This window comes from Phaseolus vulgaris, chromosome 11 (genome assembly GCF_051622355.1).
Source record: "Phaseolus vulgaris cultivar YP4 chromosome 11, ASM5162235v1, whole genome shotgun sequence".
Taxonomy (NCBI): domain Eukaryota; kingdom Viridiplantae; phylum Streptophyta; class Magnoliopsida; order Fabales; family Fabaceae; genus Phaseolus; species Phaseolus vulgaris.
Window position 1 is genome coordinate 655,995 of NC_143508.1, and position 26,625 is coordinate 682,619.

Sequence of the window (26,625 nt, forward strand, 5' to 3'; positions counted from 1 at the left end):
CACCTTTTGTCGGTTTGCAATGCTTCAGACTCTTTATTGCACCTTTCTCTTCTCGGTCGCCTGGTTCCCCAGGTGGGAACGGTATTTGCAAAAGGCACTCCAACACCCTAAGTCAGCCGGGGTGTTAGCACTCAGATATCAGAGTACAATAGATAATGACGTACCTTTCTCCTTGAAATGTGTACTATTTATATTACCTTAATGGGTCTTCATTGATAAGTCTAATTAAGGGATTGACTCGTGTTTGGAATTAAACTAAACAACTCTTAACCACAGGTTAATCTTACTGACTTGGTCAACCCTTGATTCAGCGTCAAAGGTTGATCGGTCACGCAACTCTCCCGCGATGGTCTAGGTGGTGACTCAGTCTGAGTCCTGACCGACGATTGTCCGATCGTACCAGTACACGAATTAAATTTAAAATTTATTTATGATTGAAAATTTTCTTGCACAAAAAGATTATTGACCAAGTCTACAACGGGGAAATAGCCTAATGCCCAACACTGACACAAGAAAAATTGACAGTCAAAAAGTGTAATATAGTTGAAAAGTGTCTAACACACTGAAGTGGTAAACATGGAAGATTTATAAAAAAATATAGTTGAAAAGCAAAGCAAAGAGCACCATTTATGCATTATAAAAAAGGTATCAAAGCAAAGCAAAGCATGCCAAGGAACCTTCATGGCTTCTAAAACCAATATTTGCCTCCTTTTCTTTCTCTCTTTCATCTTCATTTTTTCTACCAAATCAGTATCAGCAACAAACAATCTTGTTCTTGCTTCTGCTGCTTCTGAACAGAATGCTGGTAAGTCATGAACAATCTCTCTACCTTTTCTCAATTTACACACACCACTAAAAGAAAAAACTGATATTACCTATACAAGACAATAAATTCGTATTCACATACAGATTATATATAAAAAAAAATTATATGTAAAACTGTCGTAGATAACATTTACCTATAAATTCGAAATTCGGATATAAGAAAATGATTAGTTTTATATGTTGTAGGATCAGGTGAAATGAGTGAGGGTAGGAAACTCCTTGGAATAGTTTGTAACAGAAAAAGCACCAAAAAGCGATGGGAGGCTTCCTTCGAGATTCACCGAATTAGTAAGAATGATCCAGAATGCCACAATTATCTGTGATCTTCAATGTGTTCCACTTCTCTGGATGAAGCACAGAAAGATACAAAATATATATAATTTTTGTTCATGCAATTTCTCTGATTTCAGATAAGCTCAAACTTAATCCTTATATTGTAAGCTTTTGTCTCTTAATTTTATTAAACAGCACACTGTCTCCCAAGTAAAGATGTAATAAGGTTTCTGACACCACTGTGTAACAAGATTCGGGAGATTCAATAAATGTCAAAGATCTGTTCATTCTTAGGTGTCAACACTTCATTTGCTTGGACAATATTTCAAATTTTAAATGATTTTTTTTTATTTCTATGTAATTTCAGGAAAACAATCTTTTTCAACTTTGTTTGGTGCAAGAACATTGATGAAGGACCGAATATACGATGAAAAAAAGTATTTTTCTTTATAGTTTTTTTAGGCATGCCCCCTAAAATTTCTCAAAATTGAGAGAAATAATTAATTTTTCCTTTTGTTTGTTTTAATTTTTAAACAAATAGCTAAATAGTGAAATTATTAAAAAGTAAACTTTAAACTTAATTCAACTTTATAAATTAACAGGTAAGTGGATCGAGGAGCTTCTCGAAGCCTTATAGGCTTGTCGATGTACGCCCCAATCCACCATGCAAGAAACCCGTATAGTTTGATCTATGGGACGAAAGCTATGATTTCCGTAGGAGAGCCCTCTCTATGACCACAAACAATGAATTTGGATTTGAATAAATAAAGTTTGTTGGTCGGTCTTGACCTTATCAACGGAACTCAAAGACAAGAGCAGAATAAGAGAAGAAGTTTACAAAGTTTGATTGTGCATATTCCAATGCTTTTGCTTTTACTTAAAATTAACATGATTACATCATCAATAATAATAAAAATAAATATTAATTTATGTTTATATATTCAACTTTTATGTTGTTTTAGGATTTAACTTTTTATTTTCTTCATTCTAAAAAAATTAAACTAAACATTTTTAATTTATTACTTTTTTTTATTTCGTAAAAACTCATTTCTTTATTCATTAATAACTATTTTAAACATTAAAATATTTATTTTTTTAATGCATTTAAAATTAAAATTATTAATTTTTATAATTTATTAAGTTTTTTTCACTTTTAAAATTGTGGTACATGTAGAAATAAAAACAAAAGAATGCTAGATAAAAAAATAAAAATAATAAAAAAATAAAAGTGTGAAAAAAGATAGCCATTTGTGCTGATAAAAACAAAACCACTTACTTCTCACTCATGTTTATACATTTAGCATATAAGACATAAAAAAGGTTATTTAGAAGTTTAAATTACTCATATAATTGTGAAAAAAACATTAAGACTAAAATGTATATTCCATTTACACCTCACCACATCCATCACATAATCACATATTAATAAACTCTCAAGTAATTGAAACAAAAAAAATAAAAAAGGTATAGTTTTGAAATTTAAACAATAAAAATTACAAAGTAGAATGCATTTGTTGTTGCTGTTGCTGCTGCTGCAATGTGTCATTGTTTCTCTGCAGCATAGCTTGATTCTCAGCAAACACTGGATTATATGAAGACCATACTCCATGTGTAGATGCATCATTCAGAGTCCCAATGGAGTGTGGAAAATTCTGGGGAATAACAGTGTTGGAATAGGTAGTGAAAGGGTAACCATGTGCCAAAACCAGACCTTGTTCTGCATGAAAATGGTTACCCTGTTGCATGTTTGAGAGAGATTGGTGCTCTATTTTTGGGACCAAACCTGTGATACCAGGATAAAGATCTGCTCTTGTAGATGTTATAGTCCTTGAAACCTCATTCTGTAGCAGTTGTTGTTGACTATCTGTTTCTTTATCAGATCTTGCCTTCAAAACATTTCTATATTTCTGCAGAACAATGTTGCAATCACATTCACAAAGTAATGTTAATTATTATTCATTAAAAAAACAATAACATTACTAATAATGAACCATTAGGTTGTTTTACTAAAATAAGTTAATTTTGTAGGTTAATTATCTAAATGGATAAATTTTAAGAAATTATCGGGATGAGTTTTTAACTAATAATAAAGTTGACACAAGTTTTTGGTTAAATTCGATCTCACTAAAATCATGTCACCTTCCTATGATTTTAATTCAAATACATGAGAAAAAAAGAACGAGTGGCTCTTGCAGGATTCCCAAGAAATTCTTCGATTTCTTTCGGAAGCATATGATTATTCATCTGCTTCTCACGTTCCATGAATAGTCGGCATATTGAGGAATATCCAGAAAGGTTTTTAAAGAATCGTTCTGATTCTATCTCTGTTCGTTCCGTTTGAAGAAAGGAAGGATCTCAACAAAGAATCGATCCTCTCTTTGATTGATGAATGATAACTCAACTTCTTCCTAATCGTGTCAACTTGATATGGCTAATCTAATTCGATAAGTTTTTCAAATTTTACTCATTTGATGATTAGCCTTCAATCAAACTATAAATTAATCTACTTTTGAACAAGTGCAAGTATGTAAAATGAAATGAATGTAAAAAACTAACCTGCAAATGACTAGCAACATTGTTTCTTGTCAAACCAGGAACATTCATGAGTTCAAGAATTTTGTTTGGCACAACATCTAAAAGATAATAATCAAGGAACAAAAAAAAACTGTCAGATTATACATATCTCATACATGAACTGCATCAAATCCAGAATAACAAAAGAATGGTTAAAGAATCATACTAGCAGGTCCAATTTGATCCACAACTTCAACAAATTTACGATGCAGTTCTGATGTCCACACTATTCGAGCCTTTTTTCTGCCACAGTTCTCAGATTCACCAACATTATCAACTTCTCTTGGAATTTCAACAGTGGAAGAAAAAACAAATGTAGAATCATCACTGATCACTCTTCTCTGATCATCACCATCATCTTCCAAGTTGCCAACAATGTTTTTCTGCATCTCGTTCTCACTCAAGGACTTCCTAACAATATGTGTCCACATATTCTTGATTCGATCCTCATGCAAAGGCTTGATCCAATAATCACAAGCTCCAAGTTTAACAGCCTTCATCACAGATTTCTTATCACCATCAGAAGACATCACTGCAAAACCAAACTTTATCAGCAAAACAAGTTCAAGATTGAAGTGAAAACATGGAGATTGACTAGTTCTACATACTGATGACATGAACATCCATTTTCTGGTTCACAAGGAACTCATATCCATCCATGTTTGGCATATGAACCTCCATCAGCACCAAATTAAAACTCACTTTTCTGTCCCTGAAGATTTCAGCAGCACGTAACGATTCTGTGCATGTCATAACTGCAGCACAACCTTAAAAATATCATGAACCAAACAAAAGAATATGAATCTTTCTTCAAGAAATAGTTTGCAATTAAACATTGTATATCTAACCTTCATAGCCACATTCATTGCAGATTTTCTTGATGAATTCAAGAACTGAAGGGTCAGTGTCAATGGCAAGAACCCTTAGATTTGATGTAAATTGACAAAAAATCTTATCATCCGAAGAAACTGTGGCCATTTTGTTCTTTAATGTCTAGAAAAGTGAAGAAAACATGTGAGGGTTAGAATGACACAGTTTTGCATAGTCTAGCACTGCTTTAATATTTGTTACATAGTAGTTAATTGAGGAAATAGGGAAACTGGGTAATTAAAAAATTTATTAATGGATTAACGATCTAAATGAGATTAAAATATTAAAAATTATTTTATTGGAAAATCAAGTAAAAAAAGAGTAACTTATTATACAATCAATCAGTAATGGTACCTATAAATTTAATGAATATGGATTTGGATTGATTGAATGACCATATATTATGATTTTAAAGTACCCATTTTAGATTTTCACAAAAGAAAACAAGATTTTGATCAAATTTTAACTAAAGTTAAAGAAAAATATACCTTTTAGATATGGGATTTAGGTTTAGATGAAATTTGAATTAAAGTTAAAGAAAATTATACAGCTACCGATTTAATATATAGAAAAACAGATCTTTATATTATTGTGACAATATTTTCTTAACAATATACTTTTATTAAATAAGATAAACCTGACATATTTAGAATATTAATAAAATAAATATAGAAATTGTTCCTAACAAAAACAAAGGCATGAGTGAAGTAATGGTGAGTAATAAGATTCACCAGCTATAATTGGCAAAGTAGTTAAATAATCTATATCAATAATATAAATTAATTTAAAACTAGAAAGTCAAGAGTGATTTAAGTAAAATATTAAAAGAAACTAAGAACATTACAACGTTAAAAAATTTATATACAAGAAATTTATGCATGTAGCACAATTTCTAACTTCTTTTTTATGTTTTTATCTCTTTATTTATTCAAGTATTAAGCATTATATAACCTATAATTTAGTCTACATTAGCTCAAATCAAACTATATTTTTGACAAAATTAACTGGGTCTTATTTTTACAAAACGTCTATACATTTAGTTGAAAAAAAAAAAATCTAATACAAATATTTAAAATATAAGTATAATGGAGAAGAATGAAGAATGGATGCATTTGATGGCATGGCCATAATCATTGAAGTATGGTAACTATGGTTGTCACTCAAAACTTTCCTTCTATAACGAAGCCCTGTTTCTATTATTATTATAACTATTTTAATTATTATTACTACTATTATTAATATTTCTATTATTATTATTATTATTATAAAATACGAGTTAAAAATATTATATTTGACTGATTTTAATTGTGCATCAATAATAATAATTATTATTTTATTATTATTACTATCTACTACCGTCATTATTATTACAAATATTTAAATTTCTCATTAATTGCACTTCAAAAAATCAATAATTACTTACACTTAACCATTGTTATGAACACAATATTTAATCTAATATATATATTTTCACAAAGGAATATAAAAAATTCTACACTCAATAATCAAGGATTCAACTCCTTTAATATACTTTTTCAACTCGCTCAATATAAATTTAAATTAGAAGTCTTAATAGCGAAATAAAAAATAAACAATATTAATACTTTTGATAAACATTTATTATGATCACATAAATGTTATGAATATATATATATATATATTATAATACAGGAATAATTAATGATTGTACATAATTTCAGCTAAATTTCTGTCAAAAATAATTTACTTTGTCCCGCTCAATAAATTGTTCCCGCAATAAATCTTATAATGTACGCAAATTATACAAGTAATCTTAGATAACAAAAATCATAATAAATATTTAAAATTTTATTCAATGAGAAATTTTAAAATATTCAACAATAAAAAAATTTAAAAAGACCGCATTCTTAAAAACAAATTTAAACAAAACATATACTTGGAAAATATATTGAGAATATCGATGATAATCAATAAAACAATACAGCATAATTACGCAATGTTTCCAGATTATGAGAAAATAAGGAGAAAAAAATAGCTATACATTTTAAAAGTATTCCATACAAAACATTAGATGCAGACATTAATAGGTTACATAAAAGATCAGGAAATTGGTATAAATGTTGAGGGACTTCCTCTGCCAATGTCTCAACAAATAAATTTGAATGGCCAGCAGAATGTCTATACATATGGTTGTCAAGAATTTTAAGATGTGAGAAAATGGCAAATACTACAGAATCATCATCCCCTTCTACAAGATGATTGCAGAATCTCATTTGGGGTTCCTAAGAACAATGATGACAGAATCTCCACGGAGGAACATTTTGCTGATGAATCTATCCTTGTTCACTGGCTGGGCCTTTTTCTTTCCTTTACCAGTCTTGGGCACCTGATTGTACACAGATCAATTAGCTCTTGTGTAACAAATGCAATGGAAGTTATCTTTTAAAAGAAAAACCATACCTCAGTCCACATCTCCCTCACATTTTCAAGAACCATGTTGCAGTGCCTATCAAAAGCTCTTACTCGACCCAAAAGCTTTTTGTTGTTCCGACAATTTATCAATACCTACATAAGTAAAGTTGAGTTAGAAAGAATAAACTAGTAGGAATGCCTCAGAAAATAGTACATAATATTTAAAAATAAACATTTACCTGGGTATTATTTTTAACGCTCATCATTAGTACAGATAGTGGTCCAGTGTTGAACTCTTCTTCCTCATTCTTAGCCGCCGCAGTCTGTAAAAAAAGGTATGTTAGCCACATCATGAAAGTCAATTTCTTGCAAAAATGAAAAGGAACAGGCAAAATAATTTTAGCACAGAAGACATTGTTTGATCCATATTAACATCACAAGTAATACAATACTAAGGAAACATGGCTATTAAATTTGAAGCTTCAAAATGCAACAGATTATCATTTTACTAGTTAACAAGAAATCCAACTTATCATTATCAAACAAAATTGAAAGGTTATCATGAGCTAATCATCATCACAGATATTCAATTCCCATACACATAATTAGTGAAATAAATGCAATCAAAGCAAAACATTTCCTTGCAGAGAAATATAGAGAACAAAACAACTTGAGATTTCAAGGATCATACAGCCATATAGCCAAACATGCATGATTAAAAGAACTTACATCTTCCTCCATTGGCCGGCTTGAGAAGAGAAGAAAAAAGGAAAAGAAAACAGAAATTGTTAGCAATTGAGAAAAAATGTAATAAAAATCCATAGTAATAATGATGATGATAATTAGAGAACCATTACCTCATTTTGGAAGGAATGGCAGATAAGAAACTCTTCAAATGAAGTCAAAACTAAAATAAGAGAAAAATATATAAATCAAATGATTAATTAAAATGGTAACATAAACATAAAATAAATAGCAGAGAATAAGAAATACTGTAACGAAATAACAATAAAAAGCATTAGCAAGCCTCTTCAGTTCAGGTCTCCATATGTTTTCCTCATGAACAACTCGGAAAATATATTTTATGATCATCCTCAGAGACTAATTTGGTTGATTTCAACTATCAAAGCAGATTACTGAACTGAAAATTGCTAACAAAAAACTATTCTCTTTAACATTACAGAAACATCCGAATATTGAGAACATATATTAGACAACAAACATTAGAAAGCCTCTTCAGTTCAGGTCTCCATATATTTTCCACATAGAAAATTCAGAAGAACGAAAGTAAAAAATTTCATCATCATCAGAGGCTAATTGACTGTTTTCAAATATGGAACAACAGACTCAAAGATTACAGGATAAGCAATATACATACAAGAAAATATACAGTCCATAAATGAAACTGGGAGAAAAACAACAATTTGTCCTCTGCTACCAGGTTTAATTAAAAACAACTGCAGAATGTGCACGAAAGACAGTTCACCCTCAACGGGTCTGATACGAAATATCGAGAGAAAAAAACATTAGAAAACCTCCTCAGTTCAGGTCTCCATACATTTTCCGCATAGAAAACTCAGTAGAACGAAAGTTATACTTTTCATCATCCTCGGAGGCCAATAACATGAACTCACATTCAACGCGCACGCACTTCAAAATTGCACCACAATGTGTATGCAACTAAAAGGGTTGATTCATATATGATACTTGTGAGCAAACAATAAACTAAATTCCATTATCAGGTTTGATTAAAACAACTGGATATTGTGAACAGAAGATAATCCTCCTGGACGGGTCAGAGAGGAAAAATGAAGTCATACACAATAAGAAAGTGTCTTCAGTTCAGGTCTCCGTATATTAATATTCACCATGGAAAACTCGGAAGAAAGAATGTTATTTTTTCTCATCATCCTCAGGGAAACTCTTACTAGCTAAATCGACATCAAATTGAGATAACAGCAGAAAGAGAAAAAAAGTCATAAAATTAAAGAAAAAATGCAAACACCAGGTGCTGCTTCGAGAGAAAATTTCAGCACAAACCTTGAAAAAATTGACAAATGATTTTTCAAAAGCCCTAGAAGCTACGGCAGATAAATGTACAGAAAAATGAAACGATGAAACAAATAGAATGATGAAACACGAACGGTTACAAAAACGATGATTTCAGCTGAATCAATTACAGAAATACACATAGTAGAACGCATTCAGACACAGAAGCACGAATCTCGAAGAAACGAAGAGGAGAAGCAAAAACAGCATACCTTGATTAAGAATAAGATCTGAATGTGAAAATGGAGAGTGGAGTCAGTTACTTCATACTGAAAGCGTTAAACCCTAACTTTATTTATTCCCTCTATTTTTGGGGGGAGGGTTTCAGTTCAAAACCAAACACAGTTGTGTAAGCCCATTTTCTTTGGGCCCGCTTTAACTGGATAAGTCTTTTTTGGTGGTTACTATTTACACTTCCTTTTATACTAGCGCACCCCCACGTTTTCTTTTCTTCCCAACTGTCTTAATAAACACACTCTACCTAAATTGGTAGTTCCAATCAATTTCAATCAATAGTAAATATATTAAAGATAAATTATGCATTCTATGTCTTTTCACATAGATATAATAAACTAATTAATTAATTGTTAAGAACAGAATTATAAAATAAAGTTTAATTAGGAAAAGTTAAATAAATGGATTTAATTTGAAGTGATGAAAAAATAATGGATCTAGGTCCATTAGTAAATAGTATAAATAGTAGTATATTTAATTCAGTAGTAGATAGATTTGGATGAACCAGTGTTAATAAAACTTTTTCCCAGCTGAAAATACTCTCACTTATAAGGTGTGTAAGAATTTTTTGAACTTTGATGTGATAGTTTTAGGGAGAAAAAATATAATAAAAGATAAACTTATAATTAAATTATATAAAAAAAGTATTAAAATAATATTATTATTAATTGCAAAATGAAACCATTTTTAAAATTTTATTGATGAACTTATAGTTATAGAAGTAACCTATGTAACTCACACGATACGGATATAGATATGGAAATACGTATAATCTCTAAAATGTAGGATACGGGGACACGATCTATATATTATATAATTTTGAATTATATAAATTAAAAATAAATATTTATGTGTAAAAGTATATTCAGATTATTTTGAGATCATGAAGATATTTTTCATGACTGGTTGTTCCTTATTTTTATAATCATAATAAAAAATTATACAATAAACTTAGAGTTTTTAGAAAATTGTTGTATTAATACCTTTTAAAAATGTATTAGAATCATGCTAGAATTTTAAAAAATTCAACAAATATTTTTTTTTTAATTGAACACTTCATCGATAAGTGTCGTACGAGTATCGACACTGACACGTGTGTCTGACACCGACACGTCATTTAAGATAAGTGTAGGCTCATAAAAAATAACTTTTGTGATTATAAACAAAATATGCCTGCCACGTGTCCCTTGTGAAGTGGGAGTTATTTGGCAAGCGGTGTGAAAGAAACAAACCTTTCAAAATAAGGTTTTGATAAACATGAGAAACTGCTACATGGAAGTTACAGTAACCGTCTGCATGTGTAGATAGATACATAAGGCAAGGAGACTCCGTTGGAAAAGGTTTTGCATTTCCTTCAATTCTCACTGCGGCGGTGAAGAAGCACATAAGAAACTTGAACACTGTCAATGGAAGAGGAGGGGTGGAACGGGAAGAGACCCTCCGACCCACGTCCCTGCACGGAGTGCGGCAAGAAGTTCTGGTCTTGGAAGGCCCTCTTCGGCCACATGCGGTGCCACCCAGAGCGTCACTGGAGAGGGATCAACCCTCCCCCCAATGCAAGAAGACATCAGCAGCAGCATCATCATCAGCATCCACAACAACAGCAGCAACACACCATGATAATGACCCAGGAAGACCACGAGGTCGCTGCATGTTTGCTTCTACTTGCCAATTCGAACAAAGAGAGAGAGAAAGGGAAAGAGAAAGAGGAAGAGTTTCATCAGTGGCAGTTCGAGTGCTCGAGTTGCAACAGGGTGTTCGGATCGCACCAGGCTCTGGGAGGGCACCGTGCGAGTCACAAGAACGTGAAGGGGTGTTTTGCAAACACTGGTAATGCAGGCATAGGCATAGGGTTAAGCATAGGAAGTAGTGGGAAGTGTGATGAGGAGAATGTGAACATGAGTGGTGGTGATGGACACAAGTGCAGCATATGCATGAGGGTGTTCTCCACAGGGCAAGCACTTGGTGGGCACAAGAGGTGCCATTGGGAGAATCAGAAAGGTGATAACCTTCTTCTTCTTCACTCACCCAAGTCCTCCATAGACTTGAACTCTCCTCCTCTCACTCTCGATTTGAGGTTGGGACTCTAGTCTCTTTTCTCTTCAAATTCATATGGTTTGTATCAAACTGTGACATGATTATATAATGGATATATACCTAAGAAGTTGCTATGCTTATGCTTATCTTCCAAGCACCCTTCATGATAGAGGTGAAGTGGGGTGGGACAATAGATTCTAAATAGCATGATATATCAACAACTTGGTCCACTATACAATTCTTCATTTATGATGTAAAAAATGGGTATTTTTGTCAGGTAAAGAAAGAGAGTTGTATACCGGATAAGGTTGTCATTACGAGAAATGTGATTATAAAAAGATAAACCTGCAAGAGACTTTCACAACTTGCACAAGTCTACATCTAAAACTTGCACCACAACAACCCTTTTCTGCCTAAAACTTGCACCAGTTTATGAAATAATAATTGCTAGTGAGTTTTACTTAAGAATGTTCTCTTAAGATTCTTCTTATTTTAAGTAGTGTGTCATGTTATTGATACCAGATCTTAGTACAATTTTAAAAGATGTTCTCTCACATCGAACCACTACTGTTAGGCTTGGATGATAAGGAAACAACTTATTGTATATTAGTTCAATCAGTCAATGATTACAAATAGGAAAATCATAAAATGACAATCTTGCTCCATATACAACTCTCTTTCTTTACCTAAAATTTTAACTTTTATATAAAATGATAAAAATACATTTTCTTTATATCATAAATGAAGAGTGGTACTGTGGAGCAAGTTGTCCATATATCATTGCTCTTACAAATAAGTAACTTCTATGTCATTTTTTAGTTGCAGTAAAGTATTGTTTATGTCACTACTTTTGGTCTATAATCAATATACCTTTGAGAACTTTAACTAACCAACCTTTCACTTTCAACCCTTTTAAATATTCTTTTAATTTTTGTCTTTCAATGATTAAAGATGTTTGAAAAGGATCCAGTTTGCAAAGTAAGGATTGAACATAAGATTATACTTATGTTCTAGCTAGTAGTAGACCCTCAAAGTGTTGAGATAGTTTTTTCTTGATTCTGATTGCTTTGTTTCTGTTCATAGTAATTGTTTTGTTACTGTTCATAGTTCTTATGCCTATCTCTTAAAAGGGTTTTTGGTATAGGAAAATGTTATTCTCACAACTACACAAATTGAAAATGTTATTCTCACCACTACAAATTGTATTTGACCAATACAATTTAAAAATTATTTTATTTTAAGAAAAAAATTATTTCTCTTTCCATTATAATTAGGTGTATAGTTACTTATATGTTATGTTGGTATATATAAGATCTGTGAATAACACAGTAAGAAGTCCATAAAGGATCATCTTATTGGGGACATTCAATTTGACTTAAGATAAAAAGGTGGATGAAGATTTTGCAAATTTGACTATATATACATGTGTTTCTTTATGTAAAATATCTTAAATCAATATGATATTAGGTGAATATGAAATTCAAAATATATGTTTAGTCTACATAAAAGAACATGTGTAAAATACTTTTTCAATGGAAGAACCTACTTGAATGATGGAATATCTTCTATCCATTATAGTTCATAATATCACGAACTACATAAGATTGGGAATAATCTAACAACTTCAAGCCATCATTAAATCCTTTTGATGGAAGCAATGGAAGGATCAACACGATATTAAACAAGGATAAAAGAAAAAGAAAAAGTTAAACCAGTAAAGGAGAAGAGAATGAGAATTATGTCACCTCCAACAAACGATAAGTGTCATGAAAATTCTTCACTTATATTATAATTTTTATACAATCACATTACAACTTTTAATACTATTATTTCATATTATTTAATTATAAAATTATCTTTTATTATATATATTTATTTCTAAACTTATCTTATATCTATCCTTGTGTCTTGGAATTCTTTAATTATAATAGTAATTATGCTCAAAACAATAATTGTTGAAGCATTGTTAGAAAATGGGATTAGACTAAAAATGGTTATTTTCAGTGATAGAAAATAATTAAACACATGATTTACTTTGAGGTCTTAGATGCGCATAATTCTTCCAAGAACTCTTTCCAAAAAAATTCCATTCTAGTTTCTCCTGAAACTCCATCATCACTTCATTGTAGATCACATATTCATGCTAAAATAGTATTCAATTACTAGTTTCTTCCTTTTTCTAAGTCTCTTTATTCCTCACATTTAACATATTTATTTTCTTTTCAAAGTAGGAAACCAAAAAAGTCATTTTAGTACTCTCTAAAAATAAATACATAAAAATTGTAATGTAAAAAAGTTTAAAAATAGAATATGCATTTGGAATTTTAAATTATATTAATAAAGTTAATTTTAATTTTTAAATATAGTTATTTGATATAAAAAAAATATAATACATATATATGTTTTAATAAAATATAATTACTTTAACTTTTAAAAAGGAGATTAGTCCTTATGTTTATTTGTAAGGTGGACATGAGATTATTTAAATTGCGAGTTAAGTGAACAATTAATTCAATTTAAGTCAAAAATTCTTTGTATTATAATTTTTTTTATATCAACCCACTATTGCACCAACTTATTTTCTAACCTTTATTATGACTTTTTAAAAAATTTACCAATTTAATGTTAATAAAAAAATCATAGGTTATTTTTTTTACCGAATATTGCAAATCCAATTCTGATGTCTCTACCTTTTTTTAAAATAATTATATTATACACATACATATATAAAGATAATAATAATAATGCAACAATTTGAAGACTCAACCGAAATTGGTAGTTCCAATCAATTTCGATCTGTAGTAAAAAAGGGTTTTATAAAAAACATGTCAAATTATTTTTATACAAACATAAAAAACCCAATTTTTTTATATAATTACATTACAATTTTCAATGCTATTATTTTAATATTTTTTCATATCATTTAATTATAAATTTACTTTTTATAATATATATTTATTTCTACATATATCATTTAATTATAAATTTACTCTTATAATATATATTTATTTCTAAATATATCTAAGAATGATATACAACTCTAAAAACTATAACTATCAAACTATCATTTTCATAAAAAACATCTCAGCCAGAATACTATACCTGTATTTTAAGAATTTGGTGTTCTGTATTAGATATCCAAAAGATTGGTAATAAATAAATAAAGCTTTTAGAACATTTACGGAAAATAGTTTCTCTGGGAATTGATCAAATTTCTGATTAGGAAAAATAAACGAATTACACTGATATATACATAGATAAACACACAGCACAACAGCATTCTTTCTTCCTTTCTTGAATTTACTGGTGAGAAAATTCAACACTGGAAAACTTTTGGACCTTATTGGGGAAAACAAGTTGGAAGACCTAACATGCTATTTCTGGGATGAACATGCTTGGTTTTCTTTAGTCCAGTGAAAATGCTCCATCGCAATACCTGCCATGCTCAACCAAGAAACAAAAATTACAATTAGTGTTTTCAGACAGTTTTGGATGCTCAGATATGCAGGTTTGGTTTAGTAGGATTTTGTTGGTATTATCAAACTTTTCATAATCTGAAGATGAATATCTAACAGAAAGTGAAAAATAATACCAGTGAAAAATATTTTTCATCCAGGTAATAAAAAAAAATGAAAATTTAAAAGATTTCATGCTAGTATATTCATATTAGAGCTTAAACTCTAAAGTTTAAATTAAATTTGGAATTATATGATGATTTTAAGCTTAGGAGTTACTTCTAAGCTAAAGGTTTTTCGGTAGTGAAGTTTTGGATTCTGAAATAAAAAAGGAACAAGCATACACAAAAATCTTCTAACTAGCTTTCTTAAAAACTCCCTCAATAGAACATTTTTTTCATTTAAAACAAAAAATATTGCTTGTTTTATAAAGATTTTCCAAAATTCTGTTGGGGTCACACTTCCTTTTTAAGAGAAGTTTAGTTTGAGAAATTTTTTCCTTTTTCTAGGTTTTTTCCTTTTATAAAACTTTTATGTTAGACATCATTATTAGACTTGATATCTCAATTATGCTAACACCTCAAGTAACAATAATCATTTGTCATCACACGAATAAAAAGTTTGAATATGAAAAGATTTTTTTATAAAAAGTTATTTTCACCTTTAACTAAATGAAACTTTGAAAACAGTCCCATTTTTGTAAATAAAAGCGAAAATGCAAACATAGAATGCAACAAAAAAATGTTTTCTCAATGAGGATAGCAATTTGACCATACCTGTCGCTAAACTTCTGAATTGCATCTGAGGCATATAGAAGGGTTTCATTAGCTTTCTCTAGAACCATATGAAGCTCCTTCCCTCTTGTGACTCGAGAAATAACCCATGCATTATTTTTTGTTCTAATGCACATCTCTAAATCTTTTTCAAAATTACACCCATCCAGTTTCGCTCTACTCTTTTCCAACTCCACCTCTTGCCTAAGCTTATTCATAGCAAGCAAGGACTCCTGCACCAGCCACAAAAACGAACTCAAGTTTAAAATTTTTGCAAGTCAATTAGCTCACAGGCAATGAGAGCTCTGGTGACAGACATGCCCACTATAGTGACGAACACAATAAAGTGTCCTGAGATGTTAAGTTGTATAGTAATGTCTAACATGAAAGTTTTTATATAAAAAAAAATAGAAAAGGAAATCAGAACACCGTCACATGCCAATACACACCTTTGTTAAAGTTGTTACTTTTGTAGCTGGAGAAGCCCTGGATATATTTCTATCACCATCTACTAGTAAGTAGCGGTACCCACCAACGTGATATGCATTCTCACCACCCCATCCTTTGGATAGCTTCTCTTCGACTTTCAATATCTTAAGTGATGCCTGATGTATTCAGCCAAAAAAGGAAAAAAGATTATGATCACAGAAAACGATACATTTGTTAAACATCTCAGTTCAATTTCATGTGCTTTCCAACTGAAGTTGCACAGTGCATTGTCAAACAGAGATTTTCAGATCATCAAGCAGGTCAAAGTAGAGTCCTGTTCAGTGATGAGTATTTAGCAACAGATGAAAAAAGAGCATTCAAAAATATTAAATACAAGTGATTGTTTTAAAATAGCCATATAAGTACTCTGCTTGACGAGCACATGATAATACATGTCTCAACGCCATATTACTTGAGTAAGGCACCAGAAATTTTGGAGTTCAATTAATGATTAGTACAATAAAAACAAGTACATACAAATTCTTTTCAGAAGAGGTATGTTACCAACTTACCACCCTTATATACTCTAGAATGTTGAGTTTCAGTTGATATTACGTGCAAAAAGCTTAACAGAATAATAGGAAACAAAAAATTAACCATATTAGAAGACTAACATTTTCAATAATTTGTTGCCTCACTTCCGACACACCTTGCTCCCCATTAGGTACAGCTGATACAGGAATCATAAGCATCAAAGTAAGGCTTCTATGCTGGTAAACACACAGATACATTTTCTCTCCTGTCTGTTGAAGCCAAACTGTGGGAGTGGCAAACACCCACGTACCAATTTCTGCACCCCATAAATCAGTGACAAGATAACCATCTTTTCCTTTAGACCATTTGTCACCCTGTAAGGGCCTCACAACATGATAGTGGTTATCTTCACCAGAGGATATATCAGATGTGCCATAAAAACTATCAGACATAGAATTTGGATGGGCCATGTTAAACTCAGTGGCAACATTGGATGCAGTACTTCCTTTCCTTAAGTAGGACCAGGAACTTGATCCAGAAGATAGAGCATGAGGAGTCAACCTTAGCACCGCATATGTGAATAAATTTACAGTGTCATCCTGATAACATAGTCAAGGATAATTAAGTAACTTAATGAATGACCAATCCTTCTGCCCAATCTAGTTTAGTAAAAAAGTTGTACTTATAAACCATACAGGAGATAGAGTTGTTGAGACTAGCAGGTCTTGAAATAAAATCAAAGAGTGGCAGAGAGTGTTCCCAGCAGAAGATTCAAGCACCCTGACAAGAGACTGCAAAAACAAGATAGAAAAACATCAACAAACATTCAAAACTTCCCTTTTCATCAAAACTAGCTGCAAATAGTCAATAGCTTAAGTGGCCACCAGATCCTGAGGGTGAAATGACAACGTACAACATTCATAACTCTTGAAAAGTTAAAAACACTTATGTACCACAAACATATACATCAAATATAAATATGCAAGTATGTTTCATCTTAATAGACCAATCATTCATGGGTAATTGTTTAACATGAACTCAACCAATCTAATTGTTTTGATCACATAATATTATTTTGACGATCATGTACATAAAAATTTAGATAAATTGGGCATTAATAGGTATTTAGTATAATAATCAAAATTAACTTATAACAAGACTGGTTACATATTTACACTTAAAATTGTTACTATTTATTAACAAGACTGGTTATGATTTTGCATCCTAATTAGGAAGTTGACGAAAAGATAAAAGGGTCAGTGGAATAAAAAGAATTTGTATAATCCCAAAACTTATGCACTAACAATTTTGTTCTTTGTATAACTCATAATCCTGTTATTTTAAGAATTGCTGTGATCCAGAAACAGCATTGCCAAGTTAAATCAGACAAAAAGACACCAACTCAGACTCTCCCATATATAGTTGAGTATAGTATAAAATTAAAACACCATATTTTCCCCTCTTCCAACTGAAAATCCAAATTCCGAAGAAGGTTGTAATACTAAACCCAAATGTGTGTCATTCCCAAAGCATAATAACATAAAATAAAAAGCATCACAATATATATAATATATATATGGAAACAGACTCTACAAGCAACCAGGAAAATAAGATGAGAAAGAGTGAAACAGAGAGACCGAGAGGAAAATTACAATATTTGATATACAAATCACCCGCACACCTAAGGCCAAGGCAATAGGAACACGTGAAATAACCATCAAAACCATGCATCTCTTAAAAGCTCTGAAGCTCTACTGCCCCCAGTTTTAGAGAATTTCTGTAGTTTGTCAAACCACAACTTTAACATATCTAACCTGAACCTCAATTGCAGCCTCCCGACCAATTGTTAGCATCTGCACAGTTCCACGTTCCTTAAGGCAATCACGGAAGGATGGTAAAAGAAGCTTTCTCCCAGCAAGAAAATCTGGCTCAAAGAGAAAATTCACAATTATGGTTTGAGAGACAGCTACTTCAGCATCAGTCAGGTAGCACAGAGCCAAAGGAAAACATTTGATACAGCAACTTCACCATTACCACAGCAGCAATTATCCCACGGAGACGGCTTTTTACATGCTGACAATTATGACTTACAATGAAATATTTTGAATCATAACTCTAATGAAAATATAATGACTTGTCAATTTCATAGGCAAGCAATTGTGTGATGACTTACCCCTCAAATAATCCATGATAAAGGAATATAAATGTCGTCTTGCTAGTCCTCCACCAGGTTCTTTCTCCAGCATTGCTCTAACAGATCCATGAAACATAACAAAAAGTGAGTGAATTTCCTTGAGAACTTTTCTTAATGCATCATCTCTCCAGATAGGCTCTGAGTCATTGCTTTTCTCCACCAACTACAAGGTAACAACCTCATATCACTGTAAATTGCACATAGATGAAGCAACGTTGATGTAAATGACAACATCTGCACTTCAGTAACCTAGTCCTCAAAAATTGAATTCCCTCCAATTAAATATTTAACCGAGGAAACAAAAATGTAATGAAAGAAATAGTCCTAAAAAGTATGAAATGCATTAACCAGGAAAAGGTTTTCTATACTTTCATTCAATCACACCATATATGATAAATTTGTCAATTTTTTATATTAATGACCTTAAAATTCATTCCAAAGTTGAATTATAAATGGTTGACAGTGTTAAAAAAATTACATTAATACAACAGTTAAACTCAAAAGGTATACAATGAATTACATCTCTGACATTGTGAAACTTGTTCAGATAATGAAGAACTACATCAGATTGGAGCAATATCCCACTATTTGCATTGACAAAATTGCTCATTTGGGATTGAGTTTTGGTCTAATGATGACAAGTTTCTGTAGCTAGCTTCATAGGCGCTGTAGCGTAAGAAGCAATAAGTATTTCGTATGTACAGTGCAGCAACAGATGTAAGCACAGAATAAAACTCAAATCAGTGATTGATTTGAAGAGACTTAGATGTGAGCTCTGTTGCGACCTTATCATTAATAACAAAAGATGTCCCACAAAGTTTCAAAACTATTATCTCTTGAATATTGTAGAAAAACAAAAATAAAAATCTATTTTTTGGTGTATAAAATTATTAACATATATTTATTCATTTGGGCAATGCATCGAATTGCATGCTTTTACTCACTAATGCTGATAAATCTATTGTTAGAGTAGCTACGTTTAGTAGTTAGTTAAGTACTTGTAAGTTGCAACCAAATTAGTTAGCTGATGACAGCTAACTACTAGTTAACTGAATCTATATAAATAGTTTGCCTGGGCATGAAGTAAGGCACTTCTCACTTTTGATAGACATTTGTAATTCTCCTTCTCTGTGTTTTTCTATATCAAGAAAGTCTCAAGGTTCTTTCTAATACAGAGCTTCCTTCAATTTGAGATTCTTTGATCTCTTTAGTTCCTAGTATCTTGTGTTTTATTAACTACCATATCAACTATCTCACAGTATAAATAATTAGTCTACCCTTTGAGGCTAGGGCTTGGGCTGGGCTACTAGTACTGAATTAGAGTCTTCTAATCAAGTGAATGAACAGAATACATACACACATACATGCATATACTCGAATTTCAACCAATGTGAATGAAAAGAAAAGAGGAAAAATGGAAAAATAAAATAAAATAAACGGACCATGACCATCCAGATATCAGGTTCGGCCTCGTGGAAAACATGAGAATGGCGCTCAGCTTCGATGACCTCACAAGCAGCCTCAGGAGAGAAGATTCTGCAAATTGAGCGGAGAAACGAACGAATCAACAAATCATCAATTAACTAATGTCTTGAATAGTTTGAGAAGGAAATAGATTGAGTGATAGATAGATAACCAAACCTTGTGAAGGTGATGAGTCCTTCGCTGAGGCCAATGACGGAGAGTTGCTTGGAGAAGGGCAAGTCTGCGGGGAAGAAGAAGAGGATCTTATCAAGCTCTTGGCCCTCATTTTGGCCTCTTCTCAAATCAAACATGCATAATTGTATCGATTCGTTCAAAGACACGCCCATCGCCAACGCAATTCAATGTCCTCCAACAACTTCGCTTTCCCCTTTTTCACACTTCCTTCAAATCAACAACTAAGACTCAACTCAACTGAATTAACCACTACCACTACGTCTTCAACAATGAATTATCTTAAGTTTAATTCAAAATTAAGTGCAGTTATATGTTTAATTAAAAATATAACACAAAAATCTTATGTATGAAAAATTATGTATTTTCTCAACATTTTTTAATTTTTTCAACACCATATTACATAATCATAATCTGCAGGAATGGGTACACTGAAAACTTTGTTAAGCGATGGGTGTTTCTTCTTACACCCTACATCTAAGTTCAGGTCTCCATATATTTTCCACATAGGAAATTCAGAAGAACGAAAGTAAAAAATTTCATCATCATCAGAGGCTAAGTGAGTGTTTTCAAATATGGGACAAAAGTCTCAAAGATTACAGGATATGCAATATAATACAAGAAAATATACACTCCATAAATGAAACTGGGAGAAAAACAACATTTTTTCCTCTGCTACCAGGTTTAATTAAAAACAACTGCAGAATGTGCACGAAAGACAGTTCATGATACAAAATATCGAGAAAAAACACATTATCTCTAATCCAACAAAACAGAACCCTAAATCTACCAAACCCATTCAATCCAACCCACAACAGCCACCCCCAACGAAACACACACCCACCATGCAAATCCACCAACGAATTTCACCCACAAAAAACCCACAACACAACATCAATCTTTACATCAACAAAAAAATGTTACCTTTACTTGAACGTCTTCCACGATCTCGCTACCCCTAATGTCTCAGCCAACAAACCTTCCAATAACAATCCCAAACCGTCACCAACATTTTTATGTATTTTCTCAACATTTTTTAATTTTTTCAACACCATATTACATAAACATATTCTGCAGGAATGGGTACACTGAAAACTTTCTTAAGCGATGGGTGTTTCTTCTTACACCCTACATTTTTCATTCATGCACCCCTAATTTTTTTAAAATATTTATATTATCTTTTACAGTTTTGGTTGATTCTGGAATAAAAAGTGTTTCATAAGTAAAAAAAAATGGAATAAAAAATCTGAAAAATAAAAAATTATTTTAAAATATCCTTTTTTTAGAACACATCTTTTTACTACTACTATAATAAATCCAGAATCTACAAAATATATTATGGAAAAAGTATTTCTAAATGATTAAAGAAAACAGGTTATGGTGGCTTTATGATTTTTAAAACTCCCAAATTAATTTTGTAAATTTACATTAATGCAAGAAACACCCTAATATTAATTCAAAATGTTTGAATTTTTTATGTTATAAAACATGCTTTATTATACTTTTAAATTGACTCAAATATTAAATTTAAATAATAAAGAAAAACACATCGTTTTTTAGTTTAATATACTTTAGTTTTTAAAATTGCATATTATTAAACCCTAATTATAAGTTATATAAAGATTTTGTAGTGTTAATCATACCATAATTATAACACTAATATGAATCCATCACTCTCTTTTTTCACTCAACATTGTTACATATTTATATTTTTTTACACTCTCTTGTTGCTTTTATCACCATTCATAATTAATACCTAACCTATTTTGACCAACTAATTAAAAAAAAATATGTTTTTCTTTTTTTAAGAACCTTTTTAAGTGAAAAAAAAATCTAATATCTTTATTTGTCATGAGTGCGTAATTTTGTTAATTTAACTCAAATATAGAAAAATGCATGTTTAGTGTGTATGCATTTTGTTAAGTTAATTTTTCATTTCCAAATTTTTTTTTTTTTTTGCTTAATGGTTGAGTTACATATTAATCAAAACAAGACCATGATTTTTTTGAGGCTGGTATTATTTTGGCTATTTAAAATATTGAAATTGAATTTAAATATTTCTATTTTATATTCTAAATGTAAACTTATTAATAATAATAAATATTGATATATATTGTTGATATTTTGACTTAATTTTTTGGAACTATGAAAAAATATATCGATGTAACTTTAAATGTTGGCTTCGTGCAAAGGATTAGGGGTTCATAGAAAGGATTGAAGATTCAAAACATTTATAAGATTTTTCTATTTTATAATATTTCATTATATCTAAAGTTAATTACCGATATACAAATTCTATAGAATAAAAATATATTTTTAATATTTTTAATTTTTAATTTCTTAAAAATATATTTTTTACCTGATTTTGGAATCAGTCAAGTCAAATATAATTACGTCACATTTTAGTGGACTAAGTTTTTTAAGCTAATTCATCTTTTTCTTCTCTTTTTTGTAGTTCTTTCAGATAAACACCCACAATATATTTTTTCTTTCTTTGAAATGTGTTAAACTGTGATAATCTTATATAATATTGTATATAATCGACCTACTTAATGTCTATAATCTTTTATTTTAATTCTAAATTTAATACCAATACCATTTTTCAAGAAATTTTCAATAATTAAACTATATGATAAAAAAATTTACGAATATATTGTAATTGCATAAATGATCGAATAATTATAATATGTATAATTTATAAACAAATTAATTAGCTCAAAATATTTTTTTAAAGAAAGCATATATATATATATTACTTTTTATTTTTTATGGAAAGATTCAATATCAATAAAATTATATAAGAGATAAGGTTTTTATTTATTTATATGTGATTCCTCTAAGTTATTTTTATCTCATTAAGACTTTCATATTTCATATCATTCAAATTTTTGTCACGAATATTGAATTTACTGTTTTTTTTTATCAACAATAAGGATTGAATAACAAGAATCACTTAAGGTAGTTCAACCCTTATACATATTTATACATTATAACTCAACTTCTCAGACCAGCATAATGAAATGGTCCAAATTAATTTAACACTATAAACTCAGTAAAAACACACTTCAAATATATCAAGGAACAATACAACAACAAACCTTAGCCACCAATCCAATAACTTTCAAAAACCAACCTCCACTAAAATAAAGATACTTGTCAACTTAAATCATTGAAGATCTCCCGCAACAACTTTTTTTTTAGGATAACAAAAAGTTAAAACACAAAGTAAAAGTACATTTTTATATTCATTTATCTCTTGTAACTTTGAATTCTCTTTTCTTGTAGTCTTCCATCAACAATTTTAGGGTAAAATTGTTTATTTCAATATAAAAATTATTCAACACAAAATTTAAAGTATCTATAAATCAACAGATTTATGATACATTTTTCTGGAGCAGGTATTTATGCTACACTGTGTTAGTTGCATATAATATAAAATTGTCCCATGTGGTTGGTTCTATTTTATTATTTATTCATAAAACATTTTTCAATTGAGGGTTTCAGTTTAATTATTGAATGAAGCATCTTTTAGCTACCCATTTCACAAGTATTGTCTCCCTAGTTTTAATTAACTCAAATACTAAAAATATATATATAAAAAAAAGCATAATATAGTTAACTTTATTATTAAGAAAATATAGTTAGCTTTATTATTAATAAATAAAATTTAAACTTAACTCGATTAAATAAATAATTATATTTTCTTATTTTATAAAATATTTTTCAATTGAGGATTTCAGTTTCATTATTGAATAAAGCATCTTTTACCTAACCTTACTCTTATAAACGATTCATAATACATAAAATAAGGTTTGCGTTTAAAAATATACTGTGACTCCCACAATTATAACTAGATATATTCAGATAATAATTATTTATTTAATATTATATTTAAAATAAATAAATTAGACCATTGGTTATATGTTAGTAATTTTTTTTTATAAAATTTATTTATATCTCATTATAATTATTTATTGTTTTTTCTCAATAATGTCAAGTAAAACCTATATGACTTTCGGGAAGAAACACTTTTACTCTTATGTTATTAAAAATTTATCAGTATTTTTTATTTTTACTGATATAAGCATTCAATATTCTTTTTCGGATAAATTGTTCTTAACGAACATCCTATCCTCGTTAAGTTACACTTTCCAAATTCATTTCCAATAAAAATATTATAAAATACCTTTATTTATAGTCGATATAAAATTAATACTTCAAAAATCTAACAATCTAATTACGTCAGAAGCTAAAACACAAAATACGATCCAACAATTTAATTACAACTTTTATACATCAGAATCTAAAACAAAACACGACACAACTTTCATAGTTAACTAAGCTAAATCTTCTGCAAAATAGATACTAAAACTTAAAAAGAAGAAGATAGAAGCTAAAACTAAAGTATCACATATAACTCTAAAACATATCACAGTAACTGTGTCTTACTGCTACATCTGCTGCTGCATATTACGACTAGTAATTAAATCCTCGAGGATCGTCTCGTTCTAAAATTGTAATTTCTGCACAAAACCAAACAAATTTCAATTTCTAATTCATTTCATATGAACATCAACCTTCTGGGTGCTTTACTTTAGGTGAATAAAGTATAAAAAGCATGAACATAAATCAAAAGAGTTTCATATGTCAAAAAGTAATGCACTGGTTTCACGTATTTTCGATAGTTGAAGACCTGATAAGCCTAACCAACAATAGAATCAAAATAACTCTGATACTTTATCACAGATTTTCGATAGTTGATGACCTGACAAGCCTAACCAACAATAGAATCAAAATAACTCTGATACTATATCACAGATTTTCGATAATTGATGACCTGATAAACCTAACCAACAATAGAATCAAAATAATTCTGATACCATATTAAAAAATGAATTCTAATCATAACTCAATCCCTCATAAAACTAACTTATAAAATAAAATTTACACTGTTTATATATTATGAAATATTCTAATTTTTAGTCCATGATTTTAACGGCAAATAGACTTACGAGATTTTGATGGCTGAGGCAGAGCTTCATTGTTATGAGTCCACCAAACGAGACTCTTTGCCATTTTGCCAAATTTGAGTGAAAGAAAAAACTCAAAACATGAACCCATCTTCTTCAAAACTTCTATGTTTTTTTCTACTTTGAAACTGAATTGCTTCTCTGTTGCGTGATTATTTATAATGTTTCACAACTTGCTTTCTTCACGTGGTTTTTGCTTATAATAATGCCAACAGTAATAATATGATAAAATATTGATGCGATCAACATTATTGACACGTTCATGCATGAGTTTAGCTCTTCCCCTACCATTATTTTATTCAGTATATATATCACCACAACCACTGTGCTAGTGACATGACAAACAAATAAAATATATTTTTTATTCAAAACATTGGATGTTGTAACATTTATATCTAAATTAAAAATACTACTTTGATAACTTCAAAAATCAAATGTAAGAATTTTCAACTTTTCAAAAATTTATTTTATCTTTCATATGGCTCCAAAATTTTAATAAAACATTTTATTTTTTTAATCGTTGTAATATGATATTAAAGTAATTTAGAATGTGTTTATTGGATTGATCAGGTCGTTTGCTATCGGGTCACAATCGAATCACACATAATATATAGTCTCATGCACAAGTTAACAGTCTTGCCGTGAAGATGATGTGCTGGAGATGTGATATCGACTAGAAATTAGAATATTTCATAGTATATAAGTGTTGGAGATCTCTCATCGACTAAAGAGTATGATTTTTATTTTTTTATAAATGAATGCAAATCTCACTTTATAAGTAGATTTTACGAGATTAACTTAAATTTAAAGTTAATTTTTTAATATAAATGAGTACAAACCTAATGTATCTAAAATTATGACTTTATGTGGATATATGAAAGAAGAATATGTATGTGGACTTCTCTAAATCTCTTTTAAAAAATACTTTACCAAACACTTTGCATACTGTTAAATGTTGAACTGATTTTTTTATTTTTTTTTATGTGTGTGTTCTTATTCGCAAGAAAACTCTCATTGTGCTGGTGAATACCATGATTAATATTTTCTTATTCGGGTTTTAGGGCAGAATATTAATCGGTTTAAGAATAATAAATTTATATTTTTCATATTCTAATTGAATTACGTAGGCGTGTTGCATGTGAACATATAAAATATGCACCTATGACTAAACTTCCTTTGTCTTTTTTTCATTAAGTAAACTTTGTTTGTCTTACTATATTAACTATATAGATGCTGAAAAACTTATGGATATAAAAAAAAAAAAACAACGTATAAGAAGAAAAACCATCTTAATTTTTTTA

At 30.0% G+C, this 26,625-nt stretch overlaps 4 protein-coding genes, 2 long non-coding RNA genes, 2 other non-coding genes and 3 pseudogenes across 18 annotated transcripts; 2 read left to right on the top strand and 9 right to left on the bottom strand.

Moving 5' to 3' along the window:
- Window positions 1–657: 657 nt before the first annotated feature.
- Window positions 658–1,980, top strand: LOC150022939 (uncharacterized). Of its 3 annotated transcripts, none has more exons than XR_016517419.1 (3): window positions 658–805; window positions 1,012–1,535; window positions 1,701–1,980. It is a non-coding gene; the product is annotated as an uncharacterized LOC150022939 (long non-coding RNA). The 3 variants fall into 3 exon arrangements; XR_016517418.1 differs by having other exon boundaries at window positions 1,012–1,113; XR_016517420.1 differs by having other exon boundaries at window positions 1,018–1,535.
- Window positions 1,981–2,591: 611 nt separating this feature from the next.
- On the bottom strand, window positions 2,592–4,650 carry LOC137821531 (two-component response regulator ORR21). The gene is made up of 5 exons (XM_090297246.1): window positions 4,521–4,650; window positions 4,281–4,439; window positions 3,839–4,204; window positions 3,655–3,731; window positions 2,592–3,005 (listed from the first exon to the last, which is right to left on the bottom strand). The coding sequence occupies exons 1-5, from the start codon at window positions 4,648–4,650 to the stop codon at window positions 2,592–2,594; spliced, it is 1,146 nt and encodes a 381-aa protein (XP_090153372.1).
- A 1,959-nt stretch (window positions 4,651–6,609) lies between these two features.
- On the bottom strand, window positions 6,610–9,297 carry LOC137829041 (uncharacterized). The gene is made up of 6 exons (XM_068635839.2): window positions 9,195–9,297; window positions 7,791–7,840; window positions 7,663–7,681; window positions 7,173–7,256; window positions 6,982–7,086; window positions 6,610–6,907 (listed from the first exon to the last, which is right to left on the bottom strand). Exons 2-6 carry the CDS (start codon window positions 7,793–7,795, stop codon window positions 6,791–6,793), a joined length of 330 nt encoding a protein of 109 aa, XP_068491940.1. The 5' UTR covers window positions 7,796–7,840; window positions 9,195–9,297; the 3' UTR covers window positions 6,610–6,790.
- Window positions 7,959–8,035, bottom strand: LOC137811681 (small nucleolar RNA Z159/U59; annotated as a pseudogene).
- On the bottom strand, window positions 8,164–8,247 carry LOC137811663 (small nucleolar RNA Z159/U59). Its single transcript, XR_011081112.2, has one exon. It is a non-coding gene; the product is annotated as a small nucleolar RNA Z159/U59 (small nucleolar RNA).
- LOC137811671 (small nucleolar RNA Z159/U59) lies at window positions 8,467–8,550 on the bottom strand. The gene has a single exon (XR_011081114.1). It is a non-coding gene; the product is annotated as a small nucleolar RNA Z159/U59 (small nucleolar RNA).
- LOC137811686 (small nucleolar RNA Z159/U59) lies at window positions 8,765–8,853 on the bottom strand (annotated as a pseudogene).
- Window positions 9,298–10,474: 1,177 nt separating the features above from the next.
- LOC137821547 (zinc finger protein ZAT3) lies at window positions 10,475–11,306 on the top strand. Its single transcript, XM_068626195.2, has one exon. It carries the CDS (start codon window positions 10,623–10,625, stop codon window positions 11,304–11,306), a length of 684 nt encoding a protein of 227 aa, XP_068482296.2. The 5' UTR covers window positions 10,475–10,622.
- Window positions 11,307–14,320: 3,014 nt separating this feature from the next.
- On the bottom strand, window positions 14,321–21,373 carry LOC137818753 (vacuolar fusion protein CCZ1 homolog B). 9 transcript variants are annotated; one of them, XM_068622370.2, is made up of 11 exons: window positions 21,219–21,373; window positions 20,280–20,504; window positions 20,081–20,174; window positions 18,618–18,801; window positions 18,479–18,517; window positions 18,259–18,368; window positions 17,140–17,235; window positions 16,585–17,043; window positions 15,931–16,086; window positions 15,485–15,714; window positions 14,321–14,689 (listed from the first exon to the last, which is right to left on the bottom strand). In XM_068622370.2, exons 2-11 carry the CDS (start codon window positions 20,447–20,449, stop codon window positions 14,659–14,661), a joined length of 1,569 nt encoding a protein of 522 aa, XP_068478471.2. In that variant the 5' UTR covers window positions 20,450–20,504; window positions 21,219–21,373; the 3' UTR covers window positions 14,321–14,658. The 9 variants fall into 9 exon arrangements, with proteins under 9 accessions (XP_068478471.2, XP_068478453.2, XP_068478479.2 ...); XM_068622352.2 differs by having other exon boundaries at window positions 18,473–18,517; XM_068622378.2 differs by having other exon boundaries at window positions 20,280–20,500; window positions 21,219–21,367.
- Window positions 20,762–20,850, bottom strand: LOC137811667 (small nucleolar RNA Z159/U59; annotated as a pseudogene).
- Window positions 21,374–24,544: 3,171 nt separating the features above from the next.
- Window positions 24,545–25,455, bottom strand: LOC137829782 (uncharacterized). Its single transcript, XR_011084084.2, has 2 exons — window positions 25,307–25,455; window positions 24,545–24,817 (listed from the first exon to the last, which is right to left on the bottom strand). It is a non-coding gene; the product is annotated as an uncharacterized LOC137829782 (long non-coding RNA).
- Between the last annotated feature and the right edge of the window lie 1,170 nt (window positions 25,456–26,625).